The 17,369-nt window shown below is 36.6% G+C and overlaps 1 protein-coding gene across 12 annotated transcripts in view; it reads left to right on the top strand.

The window, feature by feature from the left end:
* The window catches only part of Trps1 (transcriptional repressor GATA binding 1), a 235,875-nt gene that overhangs the window by 32,642 nt on the left and 185,864 nt on the right, over nucleotides 1-17,369 (top strand). For all 12 annotated transcript variants that reach the window (XM_011245780.3, XM_030248828.1, XM_011245776.3 and 9 more), the window contains one exon: nucleotides 11,048-11,976. In XM_011245780.3, the coding sequence (XP_011244082.1) occupies nucleotides 11,050-11,976 (927 nt within the window). In that variant the 5' untranslated portion in view covers nucleotides 11,048-11,049. The remainder of the gene's footprint in view (nucleotides 1-11,047; nucleotides 11,977-17,369) is intronic.

Genomic DNA, 17,369 nt, shown 5'->3' with positions numbered 1-17,369 from the left:
TGTGTGTGTGTGGGGGCGGGGAAGGGAGGTATGTAGATAGAAGTGTAAGTTTACATCGAACTTGAAATAGAAGATTGATTACATTAGTTATAAGAAATATTTCATGAGTGAGCTCATTTCTGCCCTAGCTAATTCTGTCCTTTCACCCACATGCAACACATTTTTTTTTTAATGTGAATATGTAAAATGGGAACTGTTGGGGCCCCAAAGAATCTATATGCATAGCCATTCTTTCAAATTTAGATCTCAGTGGGACTTTAATTCCAATTCAATTTTTGTATTTAAGATTACTTTAAAGATTCTGTTCCTTGTTTCAATTAATTCAGTATCTTTGTAATCTTTGTCTCTGTCTCTCTGTCTCTCTGTCTCTCTTTCTTTGTCTCTGTCTCTCTTTCTCTTTCTCTTTCTCCTCTTTCTCCTCTTTCTCCTCTTTCTCCTCTTTCTCTTTCTCTTTCTCTTTCTCTTTCTCTTTCTCTTTCTCTTTCTCTTTCTCTTTCTCTTTCTCTTTCTCTTTCTCTTTCTCTTTCTCTTTCTCTTTCTCTTTCTCTTTCTCTTTCTCTTTCTCTCTCCACCCCTCTTGGACCCTTTCTTCTCTCTCCTTTATTCTTTATCCTCTCCTATCTATTCTATTCTACCTCTCTTACCTCTCCCCATATCTCATCTGTTTGAATTCTTACACGATATTCTATTAAGTCAGAATAACAAAGTTCATGATTCCATAAGAATTCTTTAGTCCATACAAGCTTAGGATAGGGAGTGTACTTGAAGACACTTGCTTTATGTTAGTGTCTATCACTCAGAATCATCAGTCAGATTAATATTAATTCATGCTCTAAATGCATACTTTCATTAGAGGCTGGTTTTCCTACCATGGGCCAAGGCATTGTTATTTTGTTCTTTATTATTAGTCCAGTTAAGATGGCACAGGGTAGAGTTTTCAGAAGCAGGAGGATTCTGGAGACTACCATATTTTTTCAAGTGTGTGATTACTACAGATTGTAAATACACTTTGTTGCAACCTTAAGTCTTCCCCTAATACCTTATCCATTCCAGAGTTTCTTAATATGACATATTAAGAAGTTTTTAATTTCTTAAATATTTTCTTATTTTTAATAAAATGAAATTTCAATTATTTGTACAGGAATGAGACAGTAGCTCATCAGAAAGTTCAGCTGGTAGAAGCCCTTGCCATACAAGCCTGAGAGTCTCAGGAACCCACACTAGAGACAAGGATTGACTCCTAATTGTTACCTTTTGACATCTACACATGTAGTGTGGTGTGTGAATGTGTTTATGAAAATGCTTATACATGCATACTCCATATATATATATATGTATATATATATATATATATATACACACACACACATATATACATGATGCTAGTAAAGTTGGTATAAAGAATGAGACAAATTTAGGATGAGTGTTTTAAACTGATCATTGTCATGGTTTAGCTTTAAAAACTGTAACCGAAAATTTTAGAGTTGCTACATGTGAGTATTAGCATTGAGCTCAGGGTTACCACTGAGCTTATACATCCTACATAATTAAGAGTATATGATTTCAAAAGCTGTGATCTGTGATCTAATTGTACATTGATATTTTATCTTCTGCTTTTCTCCACTCCATGTCTGTAATCCTTTCCTATTACTGATTCTTCTGCACGTTGATTCTATCCTATCATATTATATTGCGTTTTGAAATTCCTTTACTACTGAAAACTGTACTAAAACCCAACAACAAACCTCTTCAAAAATCATAAACAAATTGAAAATATCAAAGTTCCCCTGCCAAGTTAAAGAAATTACATTATGTATGTTTAAATGTCTTGGTTATGATTTTCCTTGAGCCTTGCTGTCTGGAAGCAGCACCTTTTCTGTGTTCAACAAGACTTTAGTGGGGTAAGTGGGATTCTGTGACAGAAAGCCAAATGAGACTGGGAAAGTCAGTCCAAATGGAATGGATGCCATCTTCTGTTCTATCTAAGACCTTTTAGAGCCGTAATTGCTAATATACATTATGGATATCTGGGAGGGGTGCAGAGTATTCAGTTTCAACTCAGCTTAATTTGATCAAGGGCTTGTCTTTCATTTCTCTTTTAGAAGTCATTATCATGAGAAGAACATAAGAGGAGTTTTTGGGTTTTGTGTCATCTCTGTTTAAACAGGCACTCTCTCAAAATCCCAGACAGAGCTTAGCTGAGTACCGGTTGAACAGAGGCAGAATAGTCTCATAATATTTTCAAAACTGATTTTTTTTTTCAAAAATGATTCATGTAGTGGAAACTTTCTAGGCATAGTACTTCAATTCTGCACTGACTTTATATGCAGTGTTAGAAATCATGCAGAGAACTTTTTCTAGATGACAGAGAACTGTGTTTTGTTACACAGTTTGCTATACTAGGTTATGTTGCTTTCGTAAACAGACTTATTTTTGAATGACTGATCAGTTCCATTTTCTATGTATACATGTTAGGTTGTATGTTTGAGGACTAGAGGTCCCAAAAAGGACATCAAATAACCAGGGACTGGAATTACTGATAGTTGTGAGCTGGCAGGTTGGTTTTGGGAACCAAACATAGATTCTCTGCCACAGCAGGGTGTGCTCCTCACTGCTCTAATCCTGCTGAGGATCCACCTAGAGGTGTTTGAAAATGGTAATTTTCATTCAAAGTATCATTGCAATTAAATAGAGAAAAATCCCCCCCCCCCATCCTCCTGTTATTTCATCAGAAGGAAAATGGGGCTGGGTAATATTTGAACTTCCCACTCTAGTGGCAAAATACTCCGAGAAGACTAAAATAGAGGAAGTACTTTTTTCACACATAATGTCAGAGGTTTTAGTGTGTGATCACTTGGCCTCATAGAACATGGAGAAGCAAAGCTGCCCACTTTGTGCCAGACAAAACATAGAAACAAATAGGACAGGGAACTTGGAAAGACACATCGCTTAATAGGCAAGACCTCACTGACTTTCTTCTTATCGTGAGGCTACAACTCTTGTTATTGCTACCATTCAGTTATAGTTCAATTATAGATCCTCATGAATCGATTACACGGACACCAGATAGGTTGGTATGGAAAACAAAACAAATATTGTGTAGTTGCCATGTGTTTATTGCACTACATGAAAGTCTGCTGCAAGTGCTATAACTTGGCTGAGATAAATCTGGCAAAGTATACACTGATAGGTTTTAGAAAGCATGGAATGGGAAAAAAAAATTCCATTCTGTTGTGTGGATGTATTATCAAATGTTCATGATGGTTGTGCCTTTAACTGTTGGACACCTCTGTGGTTCTGTCCTTAGGCTATTTGTCCTTAGATGGGTGCAGGCCTTTTAAACTACTTCCTATTGTATGGCAAGGATAATCTCAGTGGTTTCTAAGTTACTTCTCAGTTTCATGAGGAAGAACTATTGCACACGATGGCACACACTTACTTCCCTTCATCTTGGAGGGAGAAAAGTTTTCTGTCTCTCCTTTATGTATACAGTACCCAGCCACACAGTATACTGGTAGCATCGATTGTCGGTGTATTTAAACCTTATGGAGTGGGGGGGAGGGTATGGGGGACTTTTGGGATAGCATTGGAAATGTAAATGAGAAAAATACCTAATAAAAAATTTAAAAAAAAAATGAAAAAAGTAAGGGAATACCACGATGACCACATTTTTACCTTGGGCTTCATAGTGCATTGAAAACAGAGCATTTTCAGTGAAGTGTGCTGTCTCCAGGGTATGAATCTAACAGGGTCACCATACTGCACAATCGTATTCTGCGTGTGTGTGCATCACTTCACTTTTATCAAGTGGATTAGCACTCCTTGGCACTGATTTCTTAAAGGAGACAGCTGTTTATAGCCAGTTATATTAGTGGGTTGAATTAATGATTGAAATGTCCTTTGCTTAATGACAGAGTGGAAATATAGCAACTGCAATAAATAAAAATTAAACCTCTTTTAATAAACGAGGATCATTTTTCAGCAAGTGCTAGAAAGCAAGGCAAATGTTCACACAAAGACAGACTCTGGCTATTTTTTGTTATCAGTGGAAATCCAGGTTTCGTACAGTGTTAATTCACTCTAGAGCTGTCTTGTTAAATAGGTTCATTAATATGTTGCCATAAGCTATTCTTTTTGAACTTGACACTATGATTGGTGCTTTGCCCAAGGACCAGTTGATATAAGTTTAGTCAAGAAGAAAAGGACAAAGCAAAACTTGCTCACATGCAAATTAGTGGGCCAGGGTAATTTGTGGCTCAGTCAGATTAGTTGGTTTAAATCAACAGTTTTCACTGTAGACATTTTTGTTTTCTTTGAAAAAATAATGGAAACCACATGAGTGTGTATCTGTGTGTATGTTTGTGTCTCTGTGTCTGTGTGTATTGCTGAATTTCACTCTTATTTGTTATGAAACAAGGGAATTATTCCTCTCTGATTTTGATACTCCAAGATACATATTTGTTCTTTAGTTATTCCAATTAGTGAAAATAAATGCATGTTTTAATGTTTTCAGATATGTTTTAAAGTCAGATTTCTACCATAAAGCCTTTAGAGACAAAATATAACTGTTTCAAAATTTTCTTCTAAAAACAAAATTGTCAATGTAAAGTTTTAGTATGCATCCATGAAGTCTCATTTTTACACAGATTGCATTTTTACTAACTTACCTCATGATCCCTTTTAACATAGACTAATGGCTTTGCAATGATATATTTAAATTACAGGGAACACAGTATGATGAAATGATTGCCTAATAGGTATGTTTGATCAAGCCTCAAAAGTTATTGAATGAGGTTAGCATTTTATGTCAGAGTGGCTTACGTGAGTTCTAATGTCTGGATGATTATTAATAGACTTTGTGTTTGGAAATATGTTACTAGAAGTAATCATTTTGTATTACTTTGGTCTGAAGTAATAAGAGATTTCTTTTATGGGAGATGTGTGAAGGTGATGGCATTTAAATCTCAAAAGGATTGAAAACATCCAAAAATATCTTTTCAAGATTTAGAAATGATAAAGATTCTATGTCCAAATTAAGTAAAAATGAATAGTAAAGGACTGAATTTGACAGAGAGCTTATGGAGTTGGAACGCCCCCCCTTAACAAAAAAGTGATCTACCATTCAAGTCTTGCCCTAGAATCAGAAGGAATAGAAAACATTTAAACTCCTTCAGTGATGGTTTGTGAATCGGATAAACAGTGTTTCTTGCATTTTTATAGTTCACTTAAGCAGTCTGATTTTGATCTGTATATGTGGAGTAGACAGGATACAAGTGGTCCCCCATCCCCCCAAACCAATGAGCAGACACATATGTTCCTTAAAGAAGAAACTTCCCGTGTTCATATGGAAGCTATCTAGCTTGCTATAGGTCCAAGACTTGACCTCCCTTTTATTTGGCTATCATTTGCTTAATTCTTCAGATTCTTTGTGGTAGACTTTTGATCAAAAGAAACTTTTTTATTCTTTATCTTCTTTTATTTTTTTTCATAAAAGCTACAAGAAATGTGTAATTAATAACTTTGTTCTTTATGTTAGTGATATGAGCAAGTATGGTATAAAACATCTTATTAAAGATTAGAGCATGATGACTTCTTTTTTTGTGACTACTTTGATTTCAAGCACTTGAAAGTTTTATTATCTGGAAAAAAAAAAGAACAAGTCATCTGGCGTTATATATTATGAACATCAGAACAGCTACTTGTACAGTTCATACTCAATGGGATGAGGTCAGATCACACAATCTGGACCCGGAATATTTGCAATGTAGTTGGGAATGTAGTTTGCATACATACACATACATGTGGAGGTTCATGCATAAAATGACATTTGGAAAGCTACTGAAAGAGAAGTTTTTTTTTGTTTTTTTTAAATTATCATTTCACTTGATTTTCACATTGTTATTCTCTTGGAAATTAAAGCTAAAGAGAATGAGCAAATCATGATTGTTGTGTTTGGTTCACAGCTGATGCTGAATGGTGACGGATGTCAGTGCCCGTGTGTTTGCTCCCCCCGCCCCCTTGTGTGTGTGTGTGTGTGTGTGTGTGTGTGTGTGTGTGTGTGTGTGTGTTTACCTTAAACTAGGAGGGTGTTATCTTAAACTAGGAGGGGGTTAAACTTATCGGTGCTGTAAATCACATCCAAAACTTGTTCCCATTCTTCCTCGTTTTGATTCTTTTGTTTGAGGCCAAGGTAGTATACAGAGAGAACATACACTTTACATTCTGTACTTTCAAAGTTTCATATTCTATGGAAACTAATCCTCATTTTCACCACAGTGAATGTGAAATTTCAATTCTTTCAAGTTTCTGTAAAAATTGATTGCTCTGGCCAGGCAGTTTGATTATGGATTGCATGGATAGTTGGGCTAAGAATATTTCATAAGTGTATGAGTGCCTATATTTGTGTACATGTATGTGAGCATGTAGGTAGATTTGTGTGTGTGTGTTTAAATGTGTATACAGATATGTGGCCTAGAGCTAAGTCACTATGGGTGAATTTCATTGTCCAGATAACGGAAGACTTAGGTCTCCTGTTTCTGTGAAGAAGCCACCAGGAGAAAATGATTCATGTCTTAACATGGACGATTCTTTTATATACTTAAAATTTTTAATTAGTGAAATAAAGAGCATTATGTCTAATGTTAATCACTCCCACTGTACAAACTTAAGTGATACTATAATACAACGCCTTATTTGGATATGTTTTAAATAATTGTGAACTCTAAGAATGTTTTTAAGTTTATTGTCCTGATATACAATTCAATGAAATTAGTTGAGAGTAAGACTTAGCGTTTTTGGGACAGGTATATTTTATATCTTAGAACATACTGGGCATACTGTTTAGCTGTCTTGGCAGTCAGGTTAGATGGTCTAATTAAGACGGATTTGTTTGTGTGTGTTGAACGTGGTGTAGGTATGCACAATGATCAGCATTCTCTCAGAAGGTAATAGTTCTGCTTCTCTCAATCATGTTGAAGTCTTTTTTTTTTCGAGACAAGGTTTCTCTGTGTAGCCCTGGCTGTCCTGGAACTCACTTTGTAGACCAGGCTGGCCTCGAACTCAGAAATCCACCTGCCTTTGCCTCCCAAGTGCTGGGATTAGAAGCGTGCACCACCACTGCCTAGCTTTATGTTGAAGTCTTAAACGATCAGTTTAGGTTCCCTCTGTCCATTTTCTCTTTTAACCTCATTATCTAAAAATCTGCTTTATAGTGGATTTACTTTAACAAGCATTTTGAATTTATTTGTTCTTTTAGTTTAAAAAGGAATATTGCTATGAAGTAGAATGACATGATTTACCTTCAGTCATGTGATTGTCCATAAAGTTTGTCTAGAAAATCCATTGCTGGTGTGAACACATTTAGATCCCCTCTTTACCCGGCACTGGTAACTATGACAGTTTTTAAGGTTGAAGGAGTTTTTTGAGTTGAATAATCTCATCAAGTTTGCAATCTTTCGGAAAAAAAAATCATTCCTGTTCCATAATGTTTTATATCACATTCTTTCCCTAGCTGTATTATTAAAACCAAGAAAGGACAGGATTTTGTCACATGTCTGCCTGAGCTGTTATCAGAATTTTTTTTTTTTTTTTTTTTTTTTTTTTTGAGCAGCCCAGAGTGCTTTCTTTATTTAGGAATAGAAACTGTTCTTTGCATTGTTTGTTTTACAGATGTACAGATCAACTCCAAAAACATCTTCAGTGTTCTCTAAGCATCTTCTAAGACAATAGCTTCCTGATAGTTGACAAATAGAATCAATACTTGTAGAAGGCATTCTGAAGCCACCCACATGCTTTGTGAAGTCAGTGCTGGGTACGATTTTCCAAGGATGTGATTTTTTTTTTCAAGAGAAAATGTTCACTGGAAAAGTTCTTGGCACACAGTGAAACATCGTGCAATCTGTTATTTGTCTTAGAGATAATAACTGGCGGGTGGCTATAGTCTTGTGCTATCTAACTTATGACTTGAGAGGGGAGTTTCTTCCACTCAGAAGTATTGCAAATGTGCTTATATTTACATAATATGTCACTCTGAAAAATTATGATGATATAATTCCAGTAAAAAAAATGCTTTTTTCTATAGCTACTTCAAAGTATACTCAAATAAATTAACCAATTTTTTAATAAAAACAGCGACTAAAAAGAACATGCCCCCTACCCCCCACAGCACAATATAAAACCCAAATGACCTCTCTGATTCCTCTTTGAAGTTTTAGCAGTTTAACATTCTTTGCGATGTATATTAGTAAGGGACTCTGTTGAACATAAGACATCAGTGAGTCATATGCTTTCTGAAGGTCTGTTCTTGGGTGGAACGAAATTTTGAGTAGATAATTTAATTAAGTTCTCTCTGTCTCTCTTTTTTTCTTTTTCTCAATACCTAATGATGTTGGTGGAGTAATTTTTAACTCTTGACCCACTCTATTTTTCATGATAGTGATAAATCAGCAGAGATCTAAAATGTTTCTTTCTTCTTAAAAAATGTCCTTTTTTCCCAATATGAATGTATTTAGATCAATTCACTTTTAAGTATTTTATCTTAGTTCCCTTTTCATTTTCCCAATCACGTTGACATTAATATATGGGCATAAACCATTTGTTCTTCATTTTGATAGACAGGTAACCTTCATAAATCAGATTATAATTTCTACAGACATTTTGTCTTTTCATACAGAATTTTTATAGCTTTGGGCAACCTCACTCACATTGTTTCAGTTACTCATTGTTAGAATGTAGGTATTCTAAGGAGAAAAGTTGCCACACAAATGTTAGGGTTGTTGACCACTTGACCAAAGAAGGACTAAAGTGTATTAGATAAGGATGAGATAATGGGAAATATACAAAATATTTCAGAATTCTCTAAGGAGAGGCAAAAGTTGTGTCCCAAACCAGTGTCATTTTATGTGTAGGAACTCTTGATGTTATGAACGAGAGCATCCTGTCTTCTAGGTCAATTTTGAATATAAGTGTATAAATATATACACACTCATATAAAGGTATAAGTACTTACCCCTGAGCTTGTAAATTTGTAAATATACGTAAGTGCATGCACACGCTCATGTGCACACAAACATGTCATTGAGTTCTATCGGTTACTCCAGAACTCCTGGGCTCAGCTGATCTTTCAGCATCCCGAAGCATGCCACTATACTTGGTTTGCAATAACATGGGTTTTGTTTACATTTATAGTTTAAATAATAACTAATGTTTTAGTTTTTTTTTTCTTAAAGTTTTCCCCTTCGATGGTTAGCACTAAAATTGCCTTGTAATCTTTCACATGCACTCCCAAGGCTACCAGAGTCTCATCTGACAGACCAATACAGGCATCCTTAGATGCTGTCAGCGAAAGCAACATTTCAATGTCAAACATTAAAAAAAACATAGTTAACCCATGTCCCAAATTACAAAGAAGGGCCCTAGTTTCTTTCATTTGAGACTCTCATGGGCTGACCAGGAAAGGTACATATTCCTCTTCCTTTGCCATGTTGCCCTCCCTGGCTAACCCTTTGTCTTGAATCCTCACTCCTTTCACCTAGTTTTGTTACTGCATGCGGGGACTTATGTGGATCTGTGATGGATGGTGATTATCAGTGCGTAAGGAGAACATTGTAGTTTTTAAAGTGCTGTCGAACTGTGTTCAACAATAGTTACTGAAGTATCACCTCGTCAAGGATTGTTTACATGTTAGTACATTATCGTGTTCAGTGATTCATATCACAGCAACTTTGAGTGGCTAGAGCTGTTCAGAAGCAAACGTCCTCTCATGCCTTTCAAACTAGTGGAGTTGTGCAGCCTATGGAGGAGTTACAGAGAAAAACACCTAAGCCATGATATTAATTTGAATTTTTCCAGCACATTGAGTTTTTGGTATAACTTACTTTACTAAACTGGTCCTCCCAGCAAAGCCTGTTAATAACAAAGAAAGCTTGCATTATTAGAAATTAGCACGTAGAAATTTCAGAGAGACATTTTGAGTGATGACTTAGGCAACACTTGAGTTTTTCAGCCTAGAGCTTAAAGAACAAAGACCACAGAGCCCCATTCTGAACTGCTCTTTGTTAATATGCTCTTTCATTTGTAGGAGACTATTTATTTCTCAATATTATTCTACTCCGGGTCACTAATATCACTTGGATCTAAGCTTGATTGTTACTAAGGTCTAAGGCAGGGTCAGTAGCACTGGAATGGGAAGAAAACCACCAGAAATTGCTAAGATCTTGTCATTTTAGCCTCAGAATGACAGTGACCTGTATCAACTTCCATATTGTTCTCTAGGCGAGACCACAAGGGCTTAGTGGATTTCCACAGAGTCCTGGTGAAACCTCACCTGTTACTGTAACACATGTCAGGCCCTACTCTCAACTTCCAGGATGGTACCCTTAGGTTTTAAAGAACTTCTTGGTAGGGCATATCAGAAATGTTCATTATCCTCTTTCCTGGTAGTGAGTGGGTAGTTATCATTCAGTTCATGACATAGCTGTCTGTCCCCCCCCCTTTTTTTTTTACAAGAATCTATTTCTTTGAAACTATATTCTCAGTGTAACACTATAAAAATGCAACTTAGTAATAATATGTACATACTATTTCATGGGAGTAAACATTCAATATGTTCTATAAAATTAAACATGTACATCTCTGTTCTGTAAGCAGCAAACCTGCATATATATATATAATATAAATTCGATAACATGTGTAGATATATATGTACTTATCATTGACCGTAATTGAAAGTAAGGAAAATTAGTCAAAAATAACATGGGTGGCAATGATTAAGATTATGGCTATGAGATTTTTAATATTCATAGCCTACCTTAAAAAAATATACCAGCCAGCTTTTACATTAAACTGTTTCAAATATCAAAGATTTGCTTTTGTCTGATTGCCTCCTTTTGTTTTCGTATTTGAAGCAATCTCCCTCCCTGCCCCCAGAGGAACTATTTTATTGTGCACCTTGGAAGACCTTGAATAGACTGTAATATATCCTAGATTGGGTTACCTGTGCATAATCTTCCAATAACCATGTGCCTTTATTTTCCCTATGTGTTCACAGATATGGTCCGGAAAAAGAACCCCCCTCTGAGAAACGTTGCTAGTGAAGGCGAGGGTCAAACCCTGGAGCCAACAGCTACAGAGAGCAAGGTATCTGGGAAGAACAAAGAATTGTCTGCAGATCAGATGTCAGAAAATACAGATCAGAGTGATGTTGCAGAGTTGAACTCGAAGGAGGAACACAGCACGCATGGCCAAGAGCCATCTTCCAGCGGTAAGAAGGACTTGCAAATCTCAGGCCTGAGTGAGAAGGCTGGCTTCAATTATGAAAGCCCCAGTAAGGGAGGGAGCCTTGTCTCCTTCCCACATGATGAGGTAACAGACAGAAATATGTTGGCTTTCTCATCTCCAGCTGCTGGGGGAGTCTGCGAGCCCTTGAAGTCTCCTCAAAGAGCAGAGGCAGATGACCCTCAAGATATGGCCTGCACCCCATCAGGGGATTCATTGGAGACAAAGGAAGAGCATAAAATGTCACCAAAGGCCACTGAGGAAACAGGGCCAGTGCAGAGTGGTCAAGCCAATTGTCAAGGTTTGAGTCCAGTTTCCGTGGCCTCAAAAAACCCACAAGTGCCTTCAGATGGGGGTGTCAGACTGAGTAAACCCAAAGGTGACTTACTGGTGAATGACAACCCAGACCCGGCACCTCTGTCTCCAGAGCTTCAGGACTTTAAATGCAATATCTGTGGATACGGTTACTATGGCAATGACCCCACAGATCTGATTAAGCACTTCCGAAAGTATCACTTAGGACTGCATAATCGCACCAGGCAGGATGCTGAGCTGGACAGCAAAATCTTGGCCCTTCATAACATGGTGCAGTTCAGCCATTCCAAAGACTTCCAGAAGGTCAACCGTTCTGTGCTTTCTGGCGTGCTGCAGGATATCAGCTCTTCACGGCCTGCTTTACTAAACGGAACCTATGATGTACAGGTTTGTGTTTTCTCTTGTGATTTCCAGGAGGAGAAAAAAAGTGATTCGTGATGAAATGTGAATTCATATTTTCATGTTCAGTGTCAGCTCCCAAGGCCAGACACATAGCTTTTAGGCCCTATAGAAAAGATGGATGTATCTCATTGCTACTCCACTCTAATGTGCATTCAGAGTTTAATTTCCCATTGGCAGGGAGCAGTACAAAATTTCCACTAGATTTGGAAAAGTCTGTTCGTGGAATAAGCTAAGATTCCTATTTCTTGATCTACTTCATGATAGATATTTTCAGCCCTCCAGCGATGGCAGCGATCTCTGACTGCACATGATAATTCATTGCCTTGTTCTAGTTTCTGACTATTAGGCTTCTCCTATATTCTTTCTCCTGGGTCAATCAGTTTTCTATCTTAAATTAGTATTTGATTTTATACTTAGTCTAATTAGAGTTGAGTAATATCAACAGCGACAGAGACATACATAGTCCTGAAACATCAAAATCATTATAAATGAAAATTGAAAATAACATTTTACACTGATTAAAAATTTCAATGAGACTATAAGTAGTAAGGAACCCTGAATGACTTTTATGCAAGCCAATAAAGCATTTCTTTGTCAATTTAAGAAAAATGATAATAATTTATGAAATGTTTACACTTTTATTGAAAACTATATGCTGTTTTCATCTATTTTTCTGCCCAGTTGAAATCAGAAATGACATGAAAAAGTACTAACGTGTAACAATTTAATTTGAATGAAACATCGGAATACATATAAAAAATTCAATATTTAATTTTAATTTTCATGATTTTAGCATAGTTGAAGCTCATGACCAGTCTGTAAAGAGTATTAAGTTTTGTTACATAATATAAATTGTTATTGTATTATAAGGAGAGGGAGATCACAAAGTATGTGATAGCTAATATTATTTATGAATTATTAGAAATACCATAGAACTAGTGAGTTCCCATAGCACTTATTTAGTCCAGAAAGTCCTTTGGCAGTCACTTTTTTGTCATCTTCCTAGCCATGGTACCTCATTCTTACAATTTTCTACTGAACAGCATCAGTTAAGAAATGCACAGAGAGTTAGGTTACAAAGGATAGGAGTAAAGTATTTTGCAATATTTGTAAAAAAGGAACAGGATAGAAAATTCTGAGTCCAGTAAGCATCAGAATGGGCATCAGCATTTGAAAGGGGCTATGGACAAAACTTAATAAGCCAGTTTCATCTTTAAAATTTCCATCTTCTCAGTGAATTTCTACAAATAGAGTTACTTCTGTGGAGCAACGAATTAAGGCGACGTAGTTATTATGCATAGAAGCTGCATGCTTTTGAACTCCTGTCTTATTAAGGATCATTTCGCTGTCTTATGTCAGATACACTCTGCTGTCAAGCTCTGATTTGGAAAGCAAATACGTGTTTTAGATAAAAGGGTTGGAAGTGCATAAAGTCAGTATGCGAAACGGTGTTTTATAATTAGCAAGTAATATGATGTTAATACCTGGATTTCCGGCAGTTTCAGTTTGTTCACTCTGGGGACGACTTCTGAGGGAAGCTGATCCCGGCTGTCAGGAAGGCTCTAAAAAGATTACTAAGGCCTAGGGTTTGGAAGAATTCAGATTTTTAAACACACTTCCATTTTCCCCAAATAGTTATTTGTTAGGTTCTTAGTTATTTATAGTAAAGTTTATGTTTGGGTGGAACACTTTTCCTGGGCAGTGATTTTAGAAATGAAACAGATGTGTGAGCTATCTGAATTTGGAAATAAAACAGCTGATCATCAACTGTACTGTGTACTAAATCCCTGCTATGCATGCAGCAAAGAGAAGTGATAGGTAACCGCAGGCAGGAAGGTGATCTTGTTAGAATTGGTTTATTTTCTCCTTCAGTTGAAGAAAACTACTGCAGCGTGTAGCATAAAACCAGCCCATGGGGAAAGTGGGTGATTCTCTCAAGGAAGTGGATAGGTTTAGGGCCAAGTTTACAGAAAGTTAACTTCATTTTTTGGTGAAGAGAACACCAAGAACACTATTGACCAATGATGATTTTGAACTTATGCTGCGTACATACCTAATACTGATACACAAAAGTGTCTGAGTAACTTACTAGTGTCCATGTTGAACTACAAATAAATAGCTACTCTTCCTACATATGCTCAGCACCAAAGGCATGGTTAAAATTGCTTTTTGCCTTCCCAGATTTATGCTGCAGAAATGTTCTTTGGCTAGTTCTTTCTTTGAGCACTTTGTCTGTTTTGACTAAAGCTATGAGATAAAATACTGACTACAGAATTTCTTTAATGCAGAGTTCTATAAAAAGTATGTATATCCATCTATCTATTTATCCATCCATCCTTCATCCATACATCTATCCATTTTTCCAAGCATACATGTATATACTGTTTTTTTTTTTGTGAATTAATGGCTTGTATATATAGTGATAAAATGTGATTTTAGATGCCAGTATTATGAACAATTTCAGGAATCATTTACTGAACTACATTAGTTAAGTCAATTGCAGAAATGGATGAACCATTCATTAATCTTTTTCAATTAAACTGTTTTTAGGGAGCATTCAGAGCAGTCAGGTAATGATAAATTTATTGCATGTTACACCCACCCCCCCCCCCAAAAAAAAGGAGCAGAGGAAAGACCTCAGAGGACTCTGTTCCTTTGATCTTTAGTTTGGTTTGACATGGATGGTTCTTTAAATTAATTGAACCAACTTGACTGCAAATATAAGATAGCTAGTTTGGAAGATGGAGTAATTTAAACAGTTTCTTGGATTTTCATATATACATAAGCAACATGTGAAAGTTCAGTAGCACAGATAATACCTGACACAGATAGCATCCATGTAAATGATATCCCCAACAACTTGCCCTGTAGATAAAGAACCAAGGCCAGGTGGAAACAAATCACCCTGGAAAGACCACTGTCTTGTTTTGCACTGAGGAATTCACAACGTTCTCCACTGTTCATTTTGTGCCCTGAAAACAGAAAAGAGATCATCTGTTTAAGGAAAAACAAAAAACAAACAAAAAAAAATAAATAAAAATGACCTCCCCATCCAAACTAAAAATAATGGAATTCAAACCACACCAAAACATAAACAACACAAAACACGAGAAAAGATAATGGCTAGCTCTGAACCCACATGGTATGATAGGGGTTCTGGTTTCCCAATGGTTCACCCCCTCTCTATGTTTTGTCAGGCTTTTCTCTTACATATTTGAGAATAATGGATATGGCCTGATTGGCAAGCCTCATGTCAGTTTTACTATCTGTATTCAGTCTTTGAGGCTCGCAAGTAGACCAATAATAGGACAAGAGATTGAGTTCTTTAAAAAGTAATTACAGCCTCTTTCTTTTTAATCTGCTTTATTATGCTTATATTTAAACCTTCTCTGAATGGAGGCCTGCATTAACAACGCCGACTCTGCTGTTTCATTAGGCCTTCATGTGCTGTGCATTAGGGCGTTTGCATCATCTTTATGGGGGAGCTTTTAGCTCTCAGATCAGGTTATAAAATTAGGAGTCCTGTCAAGTTGCGCTTCCCACGGGAAAGTGTTTACACTATCCCAAGCTGATAAAAGCTTAAGAAGCATACAAACCTTTCCATATTAGCAGATCTTTCTGCTGCTCTACATTATGCAGGACTCTATGAGAGCAGCTACTGGATTCCCTCTGGGAGCCTCATTTTGGCCTTGAGTGAAATCCAAACTTTACTAGAAGGATCCTTTCTTAACTTACCAGGGACCCTCTTCTGTTTGAACCAGGAATGCTCCATTTCTGTTTCATAAACATTTTTTTTTTATCATGGCTGTACAATATGTAATGTTCGAAACAGGAAGAGCAGATTTTAATGATAGGAAACTATCCATTGTTTTTATATTTTCGACACATTCAGCTATAGGAGCTCTATATGTCCTTAACATATAGTGTATTCAGTTAAACATAGGAATTAGAGTTTTGATTTTAAAAGTAAAGGAAAAACACAACAAAGCAAAACAAAAATAAAACACCCGGGAGCATTATTCTCATTGTGGTTTATTTTGACTTGTCTTGAATTTTACACGCAAATATTTCCTTTTTTGCCTTGCAGTTTCCTTTGATCTGGCGTTTAAGGGAAGTTGTAGATCTTAGCAGGTTCTGTTTCTTTGTTTTTCTCAGTTGAGAACTATTGCATCTTAGAAAAAAAAACCAAAACTGGTGAACGAGACTTTAATCAATTCAGACTGTCTATGGAGTACAGAATGTTTGGTGTATGAATCCAGACTTATTTCAGGGCTGTATCTCTTTAACGAGTAATAAAGTGTGCAAAATAAAACATATGCTCACCCCAAGGCCATAAAGCAAAGCAAAGTTCTGGGATTTACCAGGTTATTTTCATCAGTGGAGATGGCTAAGCTGGATAAGGTAGCCCCCCAAGGAGAAGTTTGACCATCCTAACTAATCCATTTACCTGCATGGCAGTTAAATCTCCATTTGGCTGTGTTAATTTGAGAGTGGAATGATAAATGTCCATCGCTCTTTGGTGTTTGGTTTGTTTGTTATCATTTAGAGACTGTGTATCCTTTTCTAGAATATCAGTGTTTCTCTCAAGGCAGAATGTTTAGGATTTAAAAAAAAAATCCCATAATTATCAGTGCATCCAATCAAATTTGGACTCATTCAACTGTTCATAAAAGTTTTATCTTCCAAATGGCCTGCTCTGCTAACTGTATCAAGCAGGCAGATTATGGGGAGCTTTTCATTCTTTGGGTCATCCGTAATTATAGCAAACTTGCAGCTGTGGAAGGCACAGATCTACAGCGAATGCCCCAAGTGAATGGAAGTGTGCAGAGAAAAGGCAGTGTCTTTTCACTTTCTGATTTTCTTTGTGCTGAGACTCATTCAACCTAGGACCTAGCATGTCTTACTTTTATTCATCCCATGACTTCAGATCTTAACAAACATATTATGCATTTTCAGGCCCTTGACCTTGCTTGGTTTTTATTGAATGGCCAACGCAGCCTTTAGGCTGTCAGTATTTTTAAGTTGATCTATTCCTCTTTCATCATCTTTCAGTTTACATAATAAATATTGCACATAGCTTTCCTCCCGTGGATTTAGATTTACATTTAATAATAGCTAGCGTTTATTAAGGGCTTCTTCTGTGCTGATGTGTCCCTGGGTTCTTTATGTACATTAATCAACTCATCTTCATAAAATCCCTTGAAGTAGACACTACCATTATACCCATTAGAAGGAAAGAGGAAGCGGGTATAGAGGGATTAAAGTACCATGCCCATGAGAGAGAGTTACATAACTAGGGTCGATCGGATGTAAGCCATGAGCGGCAGGCCCCAGAAGCCTGGCCTCATGACTCCTGCAGTATACAACTTCCTCAAAGG

The sequence above is a fragment of the Mus musculus genome, chromosome 15 (genome assembly GCF_000001635.26).
Source record: "Mus musculus strain C57BL/6J chromosome 15, GRCm38.p6 C57BL/6J".
Classification (NCBI taxonomy): domain Eukaryota; kingdom Metazoa; phylum Chordata; class Mammalia; order Rodentia; family Muridae; genus Mus; species Mus musculus.
Note: the sequence above shows the minus strand (reverse complement) of the source record. Positions and strands in the feature narration are given on the sequence as shown.